The sequence below is a fragment of the Pan paniscus genome, chromosome 1 (genome assembly GCF_029289425.2).
Source record: "Pan paniscus chromosome 1, NHGRI_mPanPan1-v2.0_pri, whole genome shotgun sequence".
NCBI classification, from domain to species: domain Eukaryota; kingdom Metazoa; phylum Chordata; class Mammalia; order Primates; family Hominidae; genus Pan; species Pan paniscus.
The window spans coordinates 156,753,281-156,771,357 of record NC_073249.2 but is presented as its reverse complement, the minus strand read 5'-3'; the positions used below and the strand labels follow the sequence as shown (position 1 = coordinate 156,771,357).

Here is an 18,077-nt window from a genome sequence, read left to right as displayed (position 1 = left end):
GTCCCTGAAAGTTAATAAAAAATCATTTAGAAAGCCCTCCAGATGGGACTCATGTCCACTACTAAGAGTGAACAGTAACTGGAGCCATTATCACTGTGAGCCACAACCAGGAAACCATAGATGAGGCAGGAGGAACTTTCCAGCCCCTTCTCATCCCCTTCCCTAAATAAGAGGTGCCAATGTCCCCTTATTTGTTAGGAATTCAGAGGAAAGATGGCAAATATTGTCCTTTCAATATACTCTAAACAGAGAGGAAAAGAATTTTTTTCTGCCAATAAATCTGGTATAGTTGGAGACTCAGAAACTCTCAATGTGGGCTTTGCTGGATTAAAGACCTTGAGTTGTAGATTGAGTTTCAGACTTTTTTTACGAAGTAAAAATAGAGATGGGGTCTCACCATTTTGCCCAGGGTGGTCTCAAACTCCTGGGCTCAAGCAATCTGCCTACTGCAGCCTTCCAAAGTGCTGGGACTAAGGGAGTGAGCCACCGTGCCTGGCAGAGTTTCAGACTTTTGATAATTAAAGTAACATTTATTGATGCTATACTGTGTCATCCATTGTTCTATTTTATATGGACTCAGTCACTTCATCTAACAATTCTATAAAGTATGTGCCATTTATTAACCCATTGTACTGATGAGGAAAAGTCCATAGAAGTTAACTTGCCCAAGGTCACCAATTATAAATGGTGAACACAGACAGGTAAACTCAAGAGCTATGCTCTTGACCACTGCTTGCACAGTGTGGTAGACAGAAAAAGTGGCTTCTCAAAAACATCCTAGGCTGGACACAGTGGCTCATGCCTGTAATCCCAGGACTTTGGGAGGCCAAGGTGGGCAAATCACTTGAGTTTAGGAGTTCAAGACCAGCCTGGGCAATATGGCAAAACCCTGTCTCTACTAAAAATATAAAAATTAGCCAGGTGTGGTAGCACATGCCTGTAGTCACAGCTACGCAGGAGGCTGAGGTGGGAGGATCACCTGAACCCAGGAGGCAAAGGCTGCACTGAGCCATGATCATGCCACTATACTCCAGCCTGGGCGACAGAATGAAACCCTGTCTCAAAAAGAAAAAAAAAACCTAATTATTCATAACTGTGAATATGTTACATTACATGGCAAACAGGACTTTGCAGATGTGGTGAAGTTAAGGACCTTAAGATGAGAAGATTACCCTGGATTATTCAGATGGGCTCAGTGTAATCACATGGGCCTTAAAAATGGAGAATCTTTCCTAGCTGCAGTCAGAGGGAGATGTGACAGCAGAAAAATGGTCAGAGAGGTTCACCATTGGTAGCTTTGAAGATGGAAGAATGGGATCATGAGCCTAGGAATGTGGACATTTCCTAGAAGCTACATAAGGCAGAGAAATGGATTCTCCCCCTGAAGATTCCAGAAAAGAATGCAGCCGTACCAAAACTTTTATTTTAGCCCAGTGAGACCTATGTTGGACTTCTAACCTACAGAACAGTAAAATAATAAATTTGTGAAGTTTTAAGCCACTAGGTTTATGGAACTTTGTTACAGCAACAGTAGAAAACTAATATATATTGCCTTATTGAAAAAGAGGGTTAATGATTCCCTTCCTATGGGACTTGACAGAAGCAGAGAGAATGCTTCATGGTATGTAAATTAAACTTGAAATTAAAGTTGCTGCTACTTTTAGCTCCTGGTTTTATGGGTTATTATATAACAGCAGTTTTATGATAAAGTTTTATGATAAAGCTATGCAATAATAAGCTATTATAATTCTTCATTTTGACTTACATTAGTACATTATGTAGCTAGTTTTAAATGTATTGCATCATAATTTGTCCTTCATTTAGCATTCTGCCAAATGTTATAAGAAACTGAACACATTTAAGATCTTGCTAGCAGAGTTGAAAGATTTGTAAGATGCCATTATTTGGATATTTGATACACACAAGTTGGCTTCTTGTTGTTTGGAAGTTAGGAGATAGCTTTTCACCAAACAGTAGGAAGTTATTGTTTCTAATTTTTAGAATACAAACAGACTGATTATTTCCCACCAAACTCTGTCATCAGTGCCAAAGTATTCTTTAAAATCTCAGGATAAAATGAGTTGTTACAATGAGCTTTTTCAAAGCAGGGTCAACATTTTCACATTTTCACATTTCTCATCAATGTTCATCATAAAAGAGACCACAAAATGGGTTTAGATTTATCTGGTCTCTTTCATATAGCAATGTTTATATGCCTAAATACAATTAAAAATTAGGCCACTGACCTTTGCAGGCAGTCTTGGGAAATATTTCACCTCCACAAATAGTGAATGCCACAGACCATGATCAAACAAAGCAGTCATTGCTTTCTGCTTGGATTAATGTGGCAGTATGCTGGCTGATAGGATATACATGGAAAAAAGGAAACTATACCAACGGGCAGGACCATTTTTTTAGTTGATGAAGTTTATTGATTGAAAAGACATAATAAAGTGAAATAATAAAGCTTTCAGAAAAAAGCAATACATGCTTTGGAAGACTCAGGCCACCATAAGAGTAAGCAAAGCAAGTCTTCAGAACAGAGGTTGAATCCTCCAGAGCTATGTGATGAGTGAAATTAAACCTGCCACAGACACCACATTTGTATTCTTTCAGCAGTCAGGTGTAGAGTGTTGCTAGTTCCTCCCAGCATTGCAGATATGATGGCCTTAATTCAGCTTCTATGATCTGGATTCATACAAACATTATTAAAACTGTTCCTGTACAATGAGCTAAAGAAAGGCAATCAAAATTAACTGAGTAGCAGTCATTTTGACTGCTGAGATAAAATAATAGCCAAAAACAACTTCACTTCCAGCAATCAGAGATGTAGCGGCTTATTTTGGGCAAAAGAGTCATTCTGCCTATTGTACAGAGACCCCAGTAGCAAAGGAGGGGCTACCAGGGGAACTGATTGTATATATAGTCTCTTCAAATGATGGAATATGAGAGCTATTTGCCCAGTGTGGAAAGAACCATGGGGATTATATTTGTTGTCACAACTAGTGCCATTCACTGGCCTGGTGGATTAATCATTGAGCCTTATTTAACTGTCTTTTTTCAAACAACTAGTTTTCTTTTTCTTTTGAATTGACCATTTTTACAGCTGAATTGGCCAACGCTGTTAAAGCATCACTCCTGAGTGCCACCATTAACCCAAATTTTTTAAGTTTGTTTTATTTTCTTAATCTTATAAGTAGTGCATAATCATTGTAGAAAAATAAGAAAACACAAATAAGGAAAAAGAAAAAAAAAGATCTGATGTCCCATTACCGTGTATTACCACTGTTAATGTTTAGAAGATATCCTTGCAGATATTTGTCCACACAAATATATATATAAACACATTTCAGCAAAAATAGCATCCTACCACACACAATGTTTTATAACCTGCTTGTTTCACTAAACATTTGTGTACTTCTACATCGGCCATTTAGGACTTCACTTTTAATGACCACATATCATTCTACTGTATGGATTTACTATAATTTCTTTAATCAATGCCCTGTTATTAGACTGTTAAGTATAGTTTGTAATTTTTGTTATTATAAATAATACTATGATGAACATATTAGCACATGTATATTGCATATTTGTCCGGTTATATCCTTAAGTCCTAGAAGTCTAATTACTTGGTTAAAAGTTATACAGTTTTCTAGAAATTTTGATGCCTATCTGTAGTGTCATCTCTAAATAAGAAGGAAAACAGATTAAAATATGAAAGATAAAAATCATTCAAAAGTCTTAATCGGTTTCATAAACTTCTGAAAAGCCAAGTGAAAACACAAGTAGAAGTATTTTAGTTTGGGTCTGTTACCACTTACACATACACACACATATACACACACACACAAAGTTATGAGCTTAAGTGAGTCATTATGTTTACAGATCAGCAAATAACATGCTTTTCTAAATAACAAGCAAGAATATCAAAATATTGTCTTCTATTTTATTAATAATGCTTAGGAATAAAAAACTATTAACAGTTACATTGAAATATAGTTGATATTCTACAATTTAAAGTGTACAATTAAGTGATTTTTATGTGTTCAGAGTTGTGCAACCATCATGATTATCTAATTTCAGAACATTTTTACTATGTACAAAAAGAAACTCCGTACATGTTAACAGTTACTCCCCAGCTACTGGCAAATGCTAATCTGCTCTCTGTTTCTGTGCATTTGCCTATTCTTGATATTTCACATAAATGGAATTGTATAATATTTGGCCTTTTGTGACTTGTTTCTTTCACTGGGCATAGTGTTTTCATAACGTTTTCTTCTATGTTGTAGCATGTTTCCATACTTTATTCCATTCTATTGCCAAATAATATTTCATTATATAGATATATACCACATTTTGTTTATCCATTCATCAGTTTATTCTTGGAATGTCAATTAAAATCTTATCACAATCATGTTTAAAATCTTTCAGTAGCACCTGAAATTGGTAAGAAGGTTTATGAAAGGCCATCTTAATCTTGCCCTAACCTACTTTTTGGCCTGATCCTCTGCTGCGCTCCCAATCCCATCCACTACCACCCTTCCATCAGCACTCCAGCCATAGCAGAACCACTTGAAATTTCCCAGATATAACAGGCACACTCACTTATGTGCTGTCCCCTCTCTCTGCAATTTCCTTCTTCCCCTTACCTGTGTGGATGACTTTTGTGTGTTCTTTGTTATTCAGCTATCAGGTATCTTCTCCTCTTGGAAGAACCTAACACACAAATATAAGCTGGGTGCAACATATTTTTACAATCTGTTATACCTCTATCATAACACTTGTCACAATGTTTATAATTATTGGTTTTCTTGACTTCTCCTCCACTAGATTGTGAGCTCATTAAAGTCAGAAACTATATTCTGTCTATCTCTATATCATGAGCCATCCAGGCCTAGCATGTGGTAGACATTCAATATATGTTTTCTTTCTATACATGGTCAATGAAATTAATTTGACTTTCTTATAAACTGCATTAATCAATTTAGGGATTTTATAACCACATAGTCATAAACTTTATTTAAAATGCATGTTCCAGTTTGCTTATGTTTAATTTGTTCATATACATTTTATATTAAAATTCTCAGTAACATATGAAACAATATGCATTAAAATAAACCAGTCGTATATATAATTCTAGTAAAGCTTTTAAAGTATACAATGAACTTATAACCTATCAAATAGAGATACTTTTTCAAATACCTTCAACTGCCTTCAATGGAGACATAGTTAAGTAGAATAACTGAAGACAAATTCAGAATTTATACAAAAAATGATTCAGCATCACATTTCAAATGATTTAAGGAAAAAATCATTAAGAATATGCCATGAGATCAATTTATAAATCATAATTACACTTTCAAAACAAGATAAGCTTGTTTTTGCAAGCAAAAATGTTGCTTCTCTTAAACTTGACTTGGAGAGTGCTGCCTTGCTTAAAATACTATAATATTCTTTGAAGCCTACATGCATAAACTGTTTCTGGATCTGTTTTCACTGTTTTCTATGTGAATGAAGATTTGTTTAAGTAGGCCCGGTTCTTGGTAATAGAATCCTAACCTCTGTTACTTCTGACTTATAGGGTATCTTTGTTACTAGGGTTCAGCCTGATGGGCCAGCATCAAACCTACTGCAGCCTGGTGATAAGATCCTTCAGGTAAGACAGATAAAAGAAATGCATGCAAATGCCATACTGAGACAAATATGTAACCATGTTACCAAGTTAAATGATTTGAATTAAATGATTGAAAATAAGTCCTTCTCACATTGCTTATTTGCCTTTATTGTTTTGGGGCTGAAAGTGAAGTCAAAAACAATTCAGTCTGACAAATCTTATATCCTTAGCACCTTGCACAGTACTTGGCACATGACAGATGTTTTGCATATTTTTGTTGAATTGAATGGAATTACTTGATAATATAAGAAATATATATAATATATATATATATTAATCTATGCATAGTTATCAAGTAAGAGTAAGTGCCCAAACACAGTATGTGTGTGACTTTCATGAGGGAGAAGGAACTGGTCCATATTTAATTTCTCAACCACAGGCTTATTACTGTTTGAATGCTATGAAATACATAATACATCATTCTACTCCCCCTGCTTAGATAAACAAAAGTTTAGCTCTATATAAGGTGACTTTTTAAAATGCATTGTGTGATGGAAAATGACTTTCACTAACTTAAAGCTCTGCGTATCAGAAAAGGTTCACCCCAATAAACAATTAAGCAAATACTTTACATAAACTCATTTATTTGACTTTTTTTTGTCCTTCTCTCTGAATTCACTGTCTTTAATTTTTTGCTTTGTTTCTTATCAGTGATTTGAAGCTCATTAGTTCACTTCCTATATAAGAGGGGCATAATCATTTTCTACATTCCAAGGAAAAGCTCTTAAGCATTATCGATGTATTTAAGCTTCAGTATTTTGACTTAGAACCCCAGAAATTTCCCGTTATATAAATAGGTGGAACTACTTGATACTGCTGATATTTGACCATCTGCAACAGTTATGAAATGGCTCAACATAATATACTGAACATTTAGATTCACTGAGAAGACAAGACATGTGAAAAGGAACCTTAGATCAGCTATACAAACACAGTTTAAAAATGCAAGGATCCCCTCAAGTCAGCTCCAAGGAGATCTTCTATCTCCAATGTACTGCGTTCTCTCAGAAAGTCCTAGAAAAGTAGAAATCCTAAGATTGCTTTAACATTTCATTCTCAGAAATGTTTTTTGGTTTTTTTGTTGTTGTTGTTTGGTGGTGGTGTTTTGTTTTGTTGTTGTTGTTGTTTTGTTTTTGTTTGTTTGTTTGTTTGTTTGTTTTGAGACAGCGTTTCACTCATATTGCCCAGGCTGGAGTGCAATGGCACGATCTCGGCTCACCACAACCTCCGCCTCCCGGGTTCAAGCAATTCTCCTGCCTCAGCCTCCCAAGTAGCTGGGATTACAGGAATGCGCCACCACACTCAGCTAATTTTTGTATTTTTAGTAGAGACAGGGTTTCTCCATGTTGGTCAGGCTGATCTCGAACTCCCAGCCTCAGGTGGTCTGCCTGCCTTGGCCTCCCAAAGTGCTGGGATTACAGACATGAGCCACTGCGCCCAGCCTCTCCGAAATATTTTAAACTAATTAGCAAGATCACAATCAGCTACTCAAGTTTTCAAAAATGATAGTTCTCTGAAAAGTGTTTAAGCTACTTCAGCCTGTGCCAATGTCACAATAGAAACACCACCCAGCAGGCCTGAGTTCATTCTATGCAGGCAGAAGATGTAAATAGCAGTTGGTCTTTTGAGCTAGAGCTGAGAAACAATAAAAACCACACATATAATAATCTAAAATTTTCCTTTACCACTTTATTATGGAAGTTCTATATTTTTGGATAGCCTAACTAGTCCTTTGATCTTAGATATTTTACATAATGTCTATGGGCCTCAAATTCATTATGTGTAAAATGAACTGCTGTTTATATTATATCTGAAATCCCTCCTAGCTCAAAAATTCAACTCTTTGAAAATTGTATGAATTGTAGTGAAAAACAGCTGAGAATAAACTAACAACATAACTCTCTAACATTTGGTAAATGCTGCTCATTAGCAAAGGAAATGGCTAATTTTTTTCTCCACTGAATTTCAAAGAAATTATTTTAAATCCTAGAGTCTGGAAAAAAATATAGCCAATTAATCTCAGATCTCTTACCTACTAGAATGTGAAGCTGGGTAGAGAAGTATGCTATAGCTTGACACAACGTTGCAGAGTTCCTTCCTCCATGACAGAAGCAAAATAAAGATTTTTCCCTTTTGCTAGAATTCAGAAATGTATATGTAAGTATTATAACAAAATTATACACAGTATATCTTGCAGATGGAAACATAGGTTAGTGTCAGGCCAGACATGATGGCTCACACCTGTAACCCCACCACTTTGAGAGGCAGAGGCAGGAGGATGGCTTGAAGCCAGAAGTTTAAGGCCAGCCTTGGCAGCACAGTGAGACTTCGTCTCTACAGAAAATTTAAAAATTAACCAGGTGCAGTGGCGAGCACCTGTAATCCCAGCTACTAGGGAGGCTGAGGTGGGAGAAGTGCTTGAGCCCAGGAGTTGGAGGCTGTAGTGAGCTGTGATTATGCCACTGCACTCCAGGCTTAGTGACAGAGCGAGAATCTGTCTCAAAAAAATAAAAAATAAAAATAAAGACATTAGTGTCTACTTGCAAGGTATTAGAATGCTCTTTTCTGGCTATGAAATTCTAGAATTATATGTGTGGACGTGAGGGTTATGAGGGTTCAGTATTTCTAATCCTGGAGAGGTAAAAACAACAGCAAAGTGCAAGGAAATGGATTCCTCATGCAAGAAGTAGGAAGAAATTTTCAGCCAAGCATACTGCAGAAAAGCTGCACCCAAGATGTCTCTTCTCTCCACAAATGACTATCAAGGATGTGACATTTTATTTTTGCCCTAGAACTCACTTGTACCTAGTCCAATAAAATCAAAGCCCATTTTCGATAAAGGAAAAAGTACATGGACTTTAATCAAATAAATTATGTATTTACAGTTTCAGTCATACTAATTAAAAAGCATACATGGCCAATTATACTTTCTGAAAGAAATGAGAATGGCTAATTCTAAAATGAAATTGTTTGCAATATCAGATGCTAAGAAGGCAAGCTATATATTTATCTATATATAATACTATTGTCTCTTAGTTTAAAGAATGCTGGGAAAAAATGGGTTAATAACATTGAGTTATCTATCACTTAAAAGATCAGAATCATGTGTTTTCAATGGAGCGAATTTATTTACAAAGCTTAATGGCAATGTTCAACCTGGAGAATTGAAGTAAAAGAAGAGAAAAAAGAAAAGAATGGCCCTCCCTAAGTGACAATACTTTTGGGGTTTAATCTAACCCAATAGCAAATAGCAAAAGATATATGAGAGAGCACAAGAGATATGTCTTTCCTAATCCCTCTTCCCAAACCCAGAATTTATTAGATCTCTTTCTTTCTCTATAATTCTTTATACCATCCACTCTTTTCTTCTTCAGCTATGATATTATGAGCATGTTATTTGAATTACATGAAGATGTGTGCAATAAGGGATGATGTTAATTAAAACACATTCACATCATTTTTCTGTTGTACTATTCATTTTCCCGGAATAGACACATTATAATTACTCTAAGACAGTGTGGCATATGGAAAGAGCAACTGACCCTTCATAGACTCACCTTCTGTTAAGTTCAATTATATAACAGTAAGAGAAAAAACTGAAAGCACATGGAATATAAAAATATGCTAGAATAAGCCATGTGAATTTGCCAATATTTGAAATGACAGTTTTGTTAATTTATCGTCATAGTTTCTTTTTTCTAATGTTCTTTCCAGCTAAAAAATTCAGTCTAATTCATTATACATTTTATGATTCAAAATATATATGAATACAGAAAATCTAGTAATTATAGTTACTCTGTTGAAAAGATGAATAGACTGGAAAAAAATATATACTGTACCTGATAGTTAACAACATGATTCACAGTTGTAACCTAAAACTCTCTCGCAAGTATGTCCTGTTCAATCAGGGAAGCCAAACCCTCTCCTCTTCATTTACCCACCCCCACCATCTCCATACATAAGCCTAATTTTGGCAAGAAAGAGAAATTATATAATTTATAGAGATTTAGTTGATGACATCTAGATTTTGCCAATAACCAAAACAGATTTTTCTAATATGAGATATATAAATAAGGTACTTAATTGAAGATAATTTTATAGTCTCTTTTACCTTGTCATCATTTTAAGGGTTTTGGAATTTGCAATCCAAACATACTCTTTGTCTATGGCTGTATTTCAAGATGCTAAAAGGGAATAATCAATGAGATAATAATTCAAACAAGCTAGATATTTTTCTTTTTTTCTTGTCTTAGAAAGAACCTTGGCCCAACAATTCATATAGACAGTTCAAGAAACTACTGTCAACAATAAGTCTATCAACAAATACTTGGGCTATTAGCAGAGTCATTATTATTGCTCTTTTTTTACTTTTTTAAAGTTAGTTTTTGGTAAGTTGTTCAGCTCAGAGCATCTTCTCTTGGCCAAAATCATGGGGTTTGATGTCCATTAGACCTATTATCATTGCTCTGTTCTATAATCACTGACAATTCCACTCCACATCCTGATTAGTGTCTTATAAGGGAATATCATTAGAAGCCCCTTAATAGGTAGGAGGGAAGTCATGTGTCCTAAGGGAGCTAATAGCTAGGGAGACAAGGTGAATGTATGCACTCATTAGGAAACTAATAAAGTACTTGATTTTGTGATGTATCTAATAAATGTTGTAGCTGTGTTAAGGGAATGGAGTGATTAATATAAAAGTGTGTATCCTGGGATGCAGAGAGGATGGCCACTCACAAACAAAAATACAAGATGTAAGACCCTCCTCTTCTTACCTCCTCCAGTGAATCACTGAGGGAGAGGGAGAGGAGACCTGTGTGGCAGGGTGCACTGGGGATCATGGAGATCTCTGGTTGTGGAGGGAGGTGAAAGAAGGGAGTTTATTCCTGGTGGAGCAGAAGTTCCTCCAGGCTTAACAGAAAGAAAAGGAGGAGGAGGAGGAGGAATATCTGTGGGCTAGACTGGCATGAGTTTTCAGGAGCAGGGGTAAGAGGTTTATGCTAGAAAGGGTGAATATGGAGTATAAAGGAGAGAATATTGGAGAGGAAGACCCCAGACTCATGTGTTAGAGTCATGAAGAAAGGAAACCCTGGGATTTTAATAAGTTTTTCATGGACTGGGAGAATTTCAAACATGGAGATGAGTTGGAGTGAGGCTCAGGATGGCGATAGGGGGAGACAGCGAGCAAGATATGGCATTCAAGGCTCAGAATGGGAGAGGTAAGTTCAGACTCCACAAAGAGAAGTCTAAATGAAATGTCTGTCTATGGCTGGATCTGTTGTACACAGATATATATACAAACACTGAATCACGCTTCCTTGTCTGAATGGAAATTTGATGGCTCTCTTAATGACCAGTAGGTGTGATCAGCTTGCTGAGAGAATTTTCTTGCTTAGGTAAAGCTCACTTATCAACAGCCTCAGCTATAAGAAAAAAAACATAAGCTAGAAAACAAACAAAGTGCTTCTGAGGATCCATAATTAATGTCACAAAGCCCATGCACTAAATCTCATTCCTTTTACTCATAAGAGAGAATTTATATCATACCTGGGAGTCTTTTATCTAGTTGTCCAGACCACCAAGGTGAAAGCCTTTGGCTCCAGGCTCATTGCCAGAAGCAAGAAGTCATAGCCAACAGCTTCACTCTGCAGTAAGAGAGAAACTTCTTTTAAAAGCAAGAAACAGAAGAGAACAACTTATTTTGAAAGCCAGAAACAAGATTTTAAAAGCACATTGTACTTTTAAAGTAAAAGCAGATTGTACTTCTAAAATCTTGTTTCTGGCTTTTAAAAGAAAGTTTTGTACTTTCAGTATAGAACAGTTTTCTCAATGACATTTTTTGACATATATTCCAAAAAAAAAGAGTTCATGGTCAACTAAGTTTTGAAATCACTTCATACTCTATCCCTTGTTTCAGGACTTTACACTGTACTAAACAGGCTAAGAACTCTGAGAATTCTTACAGATATATTTTTCAACATATTTAACCATACAGTCCTCTTTACCAAAGCATCAATTAACCACTTCCATACAACACATTTTGGGAAATGTTTGTTACAGAAACAAACTAACTGGGCCATGTATGTGCCTAAGAGAGTGTTGATGTTCACAGTTATTACCGTAAATCATTAAGAAATGGTTAATGTTCATTTTCTGAATTTTAAAAAATTCTTTAAAAAAATCTTCCAAAAAAAACCTGAAGAGTGAGAAATTGTTTATGGTTAAAATGAAGTGTTGGACCCTTTAAAAATTGTACTAAAGCATTTCCCAACAAGGCCAAGTAAGTTCCACATTTCTATAGTTTATCTTATTTGTGGTTAAAAATCAAAAGCACCAGAGACACTGAGGGTGGGGGACTATGGAGGAATAATCACATAACTTTTAATGTTTAGGTAAATAATTGCTTATAATGATATAATACATTGAAGAGTAAGATTTTAATACAATTGGACTAGGAGGGAACTAGAAATAGGTTAAAAACTATGTTGATCAGGCACAGTGGCTCACACCTGTAATCCCAGTGCTTTGGGAGGCAGAGGCAGGAGGATTGCTTGAGGCAGAGGCAGGAGGATTGCTTGAGGCCAGGAGTTCAAGACCAGCCTAGGCAACATAGCAGACCCCATCTCTACGAAAAAAATTAAAAATTAGCCAGGCGTGATGGCACACATGTGTAATTCCAGCTACTCAAGAGGCTGAGGTAGGAGGATCCTTCAAGCCCAGGAGGTTGAGGCTGCAGTGAGCTATGATAGAGCCACTGCACTCCAGCCTGGGTTACAGAATGAGAACCCCTCGTTAAACTGTCTTTTAAAGTGTGGTTTTATATGCCAGATTTTGACTGCATATTTTTATACATTTAGTTTTGTTCATAATATACAAAGTTCTTGCACAGAAAACCAATAAAAATGTTGAGGAAATGCTTTTTGAAAATCAAAAAATATTTTGAGTTATTTAGTAAAACATGAAAACCAATAAAACAAATTAAGTTTTTTAAGGTGACTCTATCCTTCATAGTTTAGTTAATAGAAAAGTAACATCCATTAAGTGTCTTTATTGTGTCATTTAAATCATACAACCCTGCAAGATATCTATTACTGACAGATGTTCGATAACTTATTTGAGTTCTTCCATTGTCAACAAAATAACAAGCAGAGAGAGACTCTTTAAAAGAAAATGGTGTTTATTTGGGAATAGAGCATTGAAATGGGAATACATATGCCATAGTAAACTGTGTATGTATTCAGGAAGGTAAAGAAAGACAATGGTTTTTAAAGGAAAAAATAAGGATTATGTAACTACTTTTAAATAATTATCCTTGACTACAAAGATCAATAGCAAGGATGATGCCAGTCCAAGACTGGACAACCAATTGCTGGGCAGATGTCCCTGCAGAAGCATTTTTTGTATAAGGTTGCAATGGTTTTTGTGTAAGGTTGTGTTTTTGCAGTCTTTTGTGATAGTTTTTGTTATCGTTTTGTATATCTCATACTTGGGTATACAAGTATGAGAACCCTCTCTTCATGGCCTTCCCCGCTCTATTTGCCAGGTTTTTTGTTTTGTTTTGTTTAACACTAGTCACTCTATTTGATTCTGACAACTTTCACACCATTATGCAATACTGATTTCTCTGGAGCAAATTTTGCTGATAGTGTCATATTTATTACATTTTCTAATTATTTACCTGGAAAATGTGCATCAAATGCCCACTGTGTACAAAGTATTGTGCCAAGCAATGTAAACAATGTTATATGAATGTAACCAAGTTCCTGCCTTCCACAACCTAGTCCTGGAAATAGACATACCCAAATTATACAGAGCAGGAACAAAGCAGGAAGAGAGATAAAAAGAGCTGAATATAAAACATTTGATAAAATGAACCTGTCATTTAAGAGCCTGATAAAATGTCATTTAAGAGCCTGATAAAACATTTGATAAAATGAACCTGTCATTTTTATCAAATGAGCCTGTCATTTAAGAGCAAGGTCTTCATCAAAATGGAGACCAGCCTGGCTACAAAGAGCCCCCTGAAAATTAGGGGTTGATTTTGCAGTTATTCTTTTTGTGAAAAGTAAAAGGAATGTGGCTTGTTGGGAAATTGGCTTGCAAATCAAGGTAGGAAATTTATTTGTTGAAGATGATCATTTGATATGTTTGATAAAAAGAAAACAAGCATTCAAAAATCAGAGCAGATAAATAAATTTATTCAGATTTACTATTTATTATCAGTTCCACACCTGAGTTTCTATTCAAATAATTCAGTCTTCAGTTGAGTATATTCTATCTTGCCATATCTTTTATGAGCTTTAATTCATGAGAAATTCAAGCTGCAGTACATGTGTGTACTTAACACAGAAGAGAAATTTTTGCCGGGCGCGGTGGCTCACGCCTGTAATCCCAACACTTTGGGAGGCCGAGGCAGGCGCATCACGAGGTCAGGAGATGGAGACCATCCTGGTTAACACGGTGAAACCCCGTCTCTACTAAAAATACAGAAAATTAGCCGGGCGTGGTGGCAGGCGCCTGTAGTCCCAGCTACTCGGGAGGCTGAGGCGGGAGAATGGCGTGAGCCCGGGAGGCAGAGCTTGCAGTGAGCCAAGATCGCGCCACTGCGCTCCAGCCTGGGTGACAGAGCGAGACTCCATGTCAAAAAACAAAACAAAACAAAAAAAAAACAGAAATTCTTATTTATGTTTTGTTCTGCAAAGGTTTTTTTTAAATACTAGAATAAAACTCATTAAAACTTCAAACTTTCTCACATTTCCAAAAGCAATGTAAATTTTTCATATGAACTCTCTAAGAACTGAACGTCTATAATTCAGGTTTTTGATAGAAAGGAAAGTTTTTTAAATAGCTTGGCATAGAGTCAATATAGTATTGATTATGGAGTACACTCAGCCCTAAATATATCCCAATACTTAATGAGAGTACTCTTATCAGATTAAAATTTGAAATGAGAATTAATTCTAGTTAGTTAATGTGAAGCACAATGAGGATTATCTGAGATTCCTACTCTTTCTCATAATACCTGGCAATCAGGATTGAACACCATGAAGGCTTGCTCTTAAGGCACTAATTTGGTCACTGCATTATTTCATTTTCCCTCATCCTAAGAGCTGTAGGCATTCAAAGTGCAAGATATCAATGTACTAATATTTCTCTAACATACAAAATTTATGTGTACTGGTCCTTTAAAAAGGATTATCCCTTGGGTGGTGAATTTAAATCAACCAGAAATCACATGCCCATATCTCTAAGCTGATTTCTTTTTTTGGAGTTTAAAATGAACTGTGCTGTCCTCCCTATTGGATAATCCCACCAACCCTGTGGCCAGGCCTTCTCTGAGCTATTTTTAAGCTTAGAGCTTTGGATAATAAGAATGCAACAGAATTTCTAGGAAAATTACAACATCATCTGGACTGTTTCTGCAATATAAACATCTATAATTTATCCATTTAACAAAACATTTACCAGAAGGTAATCAAACATAAATCCAGGAGAGAACAAGAGAGGAAATTCAGAAACCAAGTGTGTTTTATGATAGATTGATGAGCTGTAATTGCAAAGCTCTACTTTTTGTTGGAATTGCAAATACTATTTTCATTAACCTTCAGTCTTTTCATGTCTAAATCATGAAAAGAGACAATTAAAAAACATTTTGTGGCACAGAAGATATCAAATAAGAAATTAAATAAAGGAGAGAGAGCTTCTGGAAATAATGTAATGATTATAGTAAAATGTTCCTTCATACTTTCAAATCAGCTAAAGCTAGAAACCCATTAATTACATATTTTTTAAGGATTAAATTTTCAGAATATCTTTTCCCTTTTTAGATTGTTTTCTTGGTAACTTCATTTCAACTTAAGCCATTTATTTCTCATTTTTCATTAGGTTGCAATTTCCTCAAAATTGTACACATTTTATTCAAATCTAGGATAGTGTGTTTATATAAAACATATAGGTAGCCAAATGCAGCAATAAAATTTAAATTTTTTATTAATTTAGCATTTGTTCTTCAAATCGTCTTTTGCACAGTATGCATGTATTTACTAATATAATAGACATACACGTAAATCATATGCATTTATTTTTTCAAAGCATCATTGGGTTTATACCCTGCAATGAACATTGCACAGTACCACCATTTATTTCCTCAGCCTCTTCTTCTTCTATGCACACACACACACACACACACACACACGCGCACGCGAACAAAAATGCAAAACTCCATTAGTTGGAATATTGTGATTCTTCTGGTCTTTATTTTAACTGGAGAAGCCCTACACGAATATAGTAACATAGTTGTTTGATTCCCTGTCTGAACTATCCAAGATGTAAGCCTGATAACCACATTCATTTTAACAAATACAGTGTCAATTCATTTTGCTCTTCTGTCCTAAGAAAGAGTAAGTTTCTTTGGAACTGAGATTTATTCTATTATCTCCTTCCACTCAAAAAAAAAAAATGGAGATTCAGCATTTCTGTAGATTTTTAATTTAGGACTAAATGTTATTTCTACCAATATTTTTAGAATAAGTTAAATTAAATGTGATAGAAATCTGAATGGGAATCACAGTTTGGCAACCACTGTAAAGAACAGAATTATCTTTGGAGGTGATATAGCAACAGTTTTTTAAGGGAAAAATGTTCATTATTTTATCATGTCCAGTGAAATGTCAGCTCAAATTACTTGACATGATTGTGGTCTTATTATTTCAGTGAAGTAATGAAAGAAACAAGAAGAAGGAATATTATGTTATCAGGTGATTCAGCCTTAGCCCTTTCCCTGGTTGTATGACCTCAGACAAGTTGTTTGGTCTCCTTAAAATGAAGGTCTTTCATTTATAAAATGACAGGATTAGACTAAACCAACAGGTTTCACACTGGGCTTTCATGAACAATGAGGGGTGGGAAGGTATTGGCAAGTAAGCTGGTTCACTGGATTCAATCTTTCTTCCACCTCTCTCCCTTTCTTTGTCTCTCTCTAAAAAGATCTGTCTAAATGTTCTACATATTGGGCTCTCTTCCTTTTGAAGAAGAGGTTTTTTGAACTAACACCTTGTTTAAAAAAAAAATAGCCCCTCTACGTAAGTTTATTTTTATGGTTGCTTCCCATGCTAAAGCCTATGGTCTAAAGTCGCATGTTTTGGATTTGGTGCTTTTTTTTTGTTTCTTAGAAAAATGATTCCACACATGAACCATTTTTGAACGCTTTATTCTGCACATACTGTTACAGAATTTACCTGAAAAAAAAACAACTGTTAACATACTGAGGGCTCGAGGAGACTCTAGGAATGAGACAAGACAAGGACTGTGGTCCTTTGGGAATCACACTTGTTCTATGCCTCAGTGAAACAGCAAAGAGAAGAGGTCCCTCTCTTCTTTGCCCTCCTCTGAACTACTCCAGCACTTTATTTCTGTCTTCAGATATTAATTCAATTCAGCATATATGTACTGAGGGCTCATTCTACATGCGGCATTTTATGTTATTTTTAGTTACGTGCATGACTTATTTCCCCTCCTGAATGGCTACTTTTTGATTGGAGCCTTCCTGTTTCATCTCTTTCTTACTACCCATCCCCAGTGCCTAGCACAATGCCTACGGAAGTGAGTACAAAACAGACATTCTTTTTTTTAAAAAAAAATGCTTAAGTAATCACATTGAGAGCCGACTAACCTTCTTTGAAGATCTTTCATGATAAAAGTACCACTCAAAATTAACAGCTATCATTAATTTGCTAAGTTTTATACCAATTTCGCCCTTAACACTGATATTTTTAACATTGATACGATGTCAAGTATGATGATGAACAACATACCATTCATGGCTTCCAAATCCTAGAAAATTTTTTATTTCTTTAACTGTGAGATATTTAAATTTTGAACAATTCCGTGAAAATTCTCAGTGGATTTTTAATTCATTGCAATTCTAGGTTTGAGTCTGCAGATAGAGAAATCTGAGCACTCACAAAGTCACTATTATGGTTTGACAATCAAGAACTCCATTATTAAAGTTCAATTTTAATTTCACAATTAAGTTACAACTTTTGGTCAAATTGAAGGCATTAAGGTATTTTGGTCAAATTGAAGGCATTAAGGTAGTCAGTACATCCCTCAAAGCTACAGTGGAATAAATAATTATTTCATGCAAGTTTGCTATGTTCCTGATGTCTGAAACAGGTTAAGAGTAGAAAAAAGAATGGCCCATATGCTGTATTCTTTACTCTTCATCACCAACTGATCAGAAATAACATCAAATGTAACCTCATTGTCTGATTTTTAGTATAACGCAGAGCAAGAAATCTGAGCTGTGTAACACACCCAAACTTCTACTCAACTACTGTTTCCTGACACTGAAACAGCCAATGCCAACTTCTGTGGGCATTTTCATTTATTAAATGTTGTT

General features: G+C 35.5%; 1 protein-coding gene across 8 annotated transcripts in view; it reads left to right on the top strand.

Annotated features, from left to right (window-relative positions):
- The window catches only part of LRRC7 (leucine rich repeat containing 7), a 577,334-nt gene that overhangs the window by 535,530 nt on the left and 23,727 nt on the right, over window positions 1-18,077 (top strand). For 7 of the 8 annotated variants that reach the window (XM_055117394.2, XM_034967334.3, XM_055117378.2 and 4 more), the window contains one exon: window positions 5,585-5,659. In XM_055117394.2, coding sequence (XP_054973369.1) covers window positions 5,585-5,659 — 75 coding nt within the window. The remainder of the gene's footprint in view (window positions 1-5,584; window positions 5,660-18,077) is intronic. The other variant, XM_034967345.3, reaches the window with a different exon arrangement.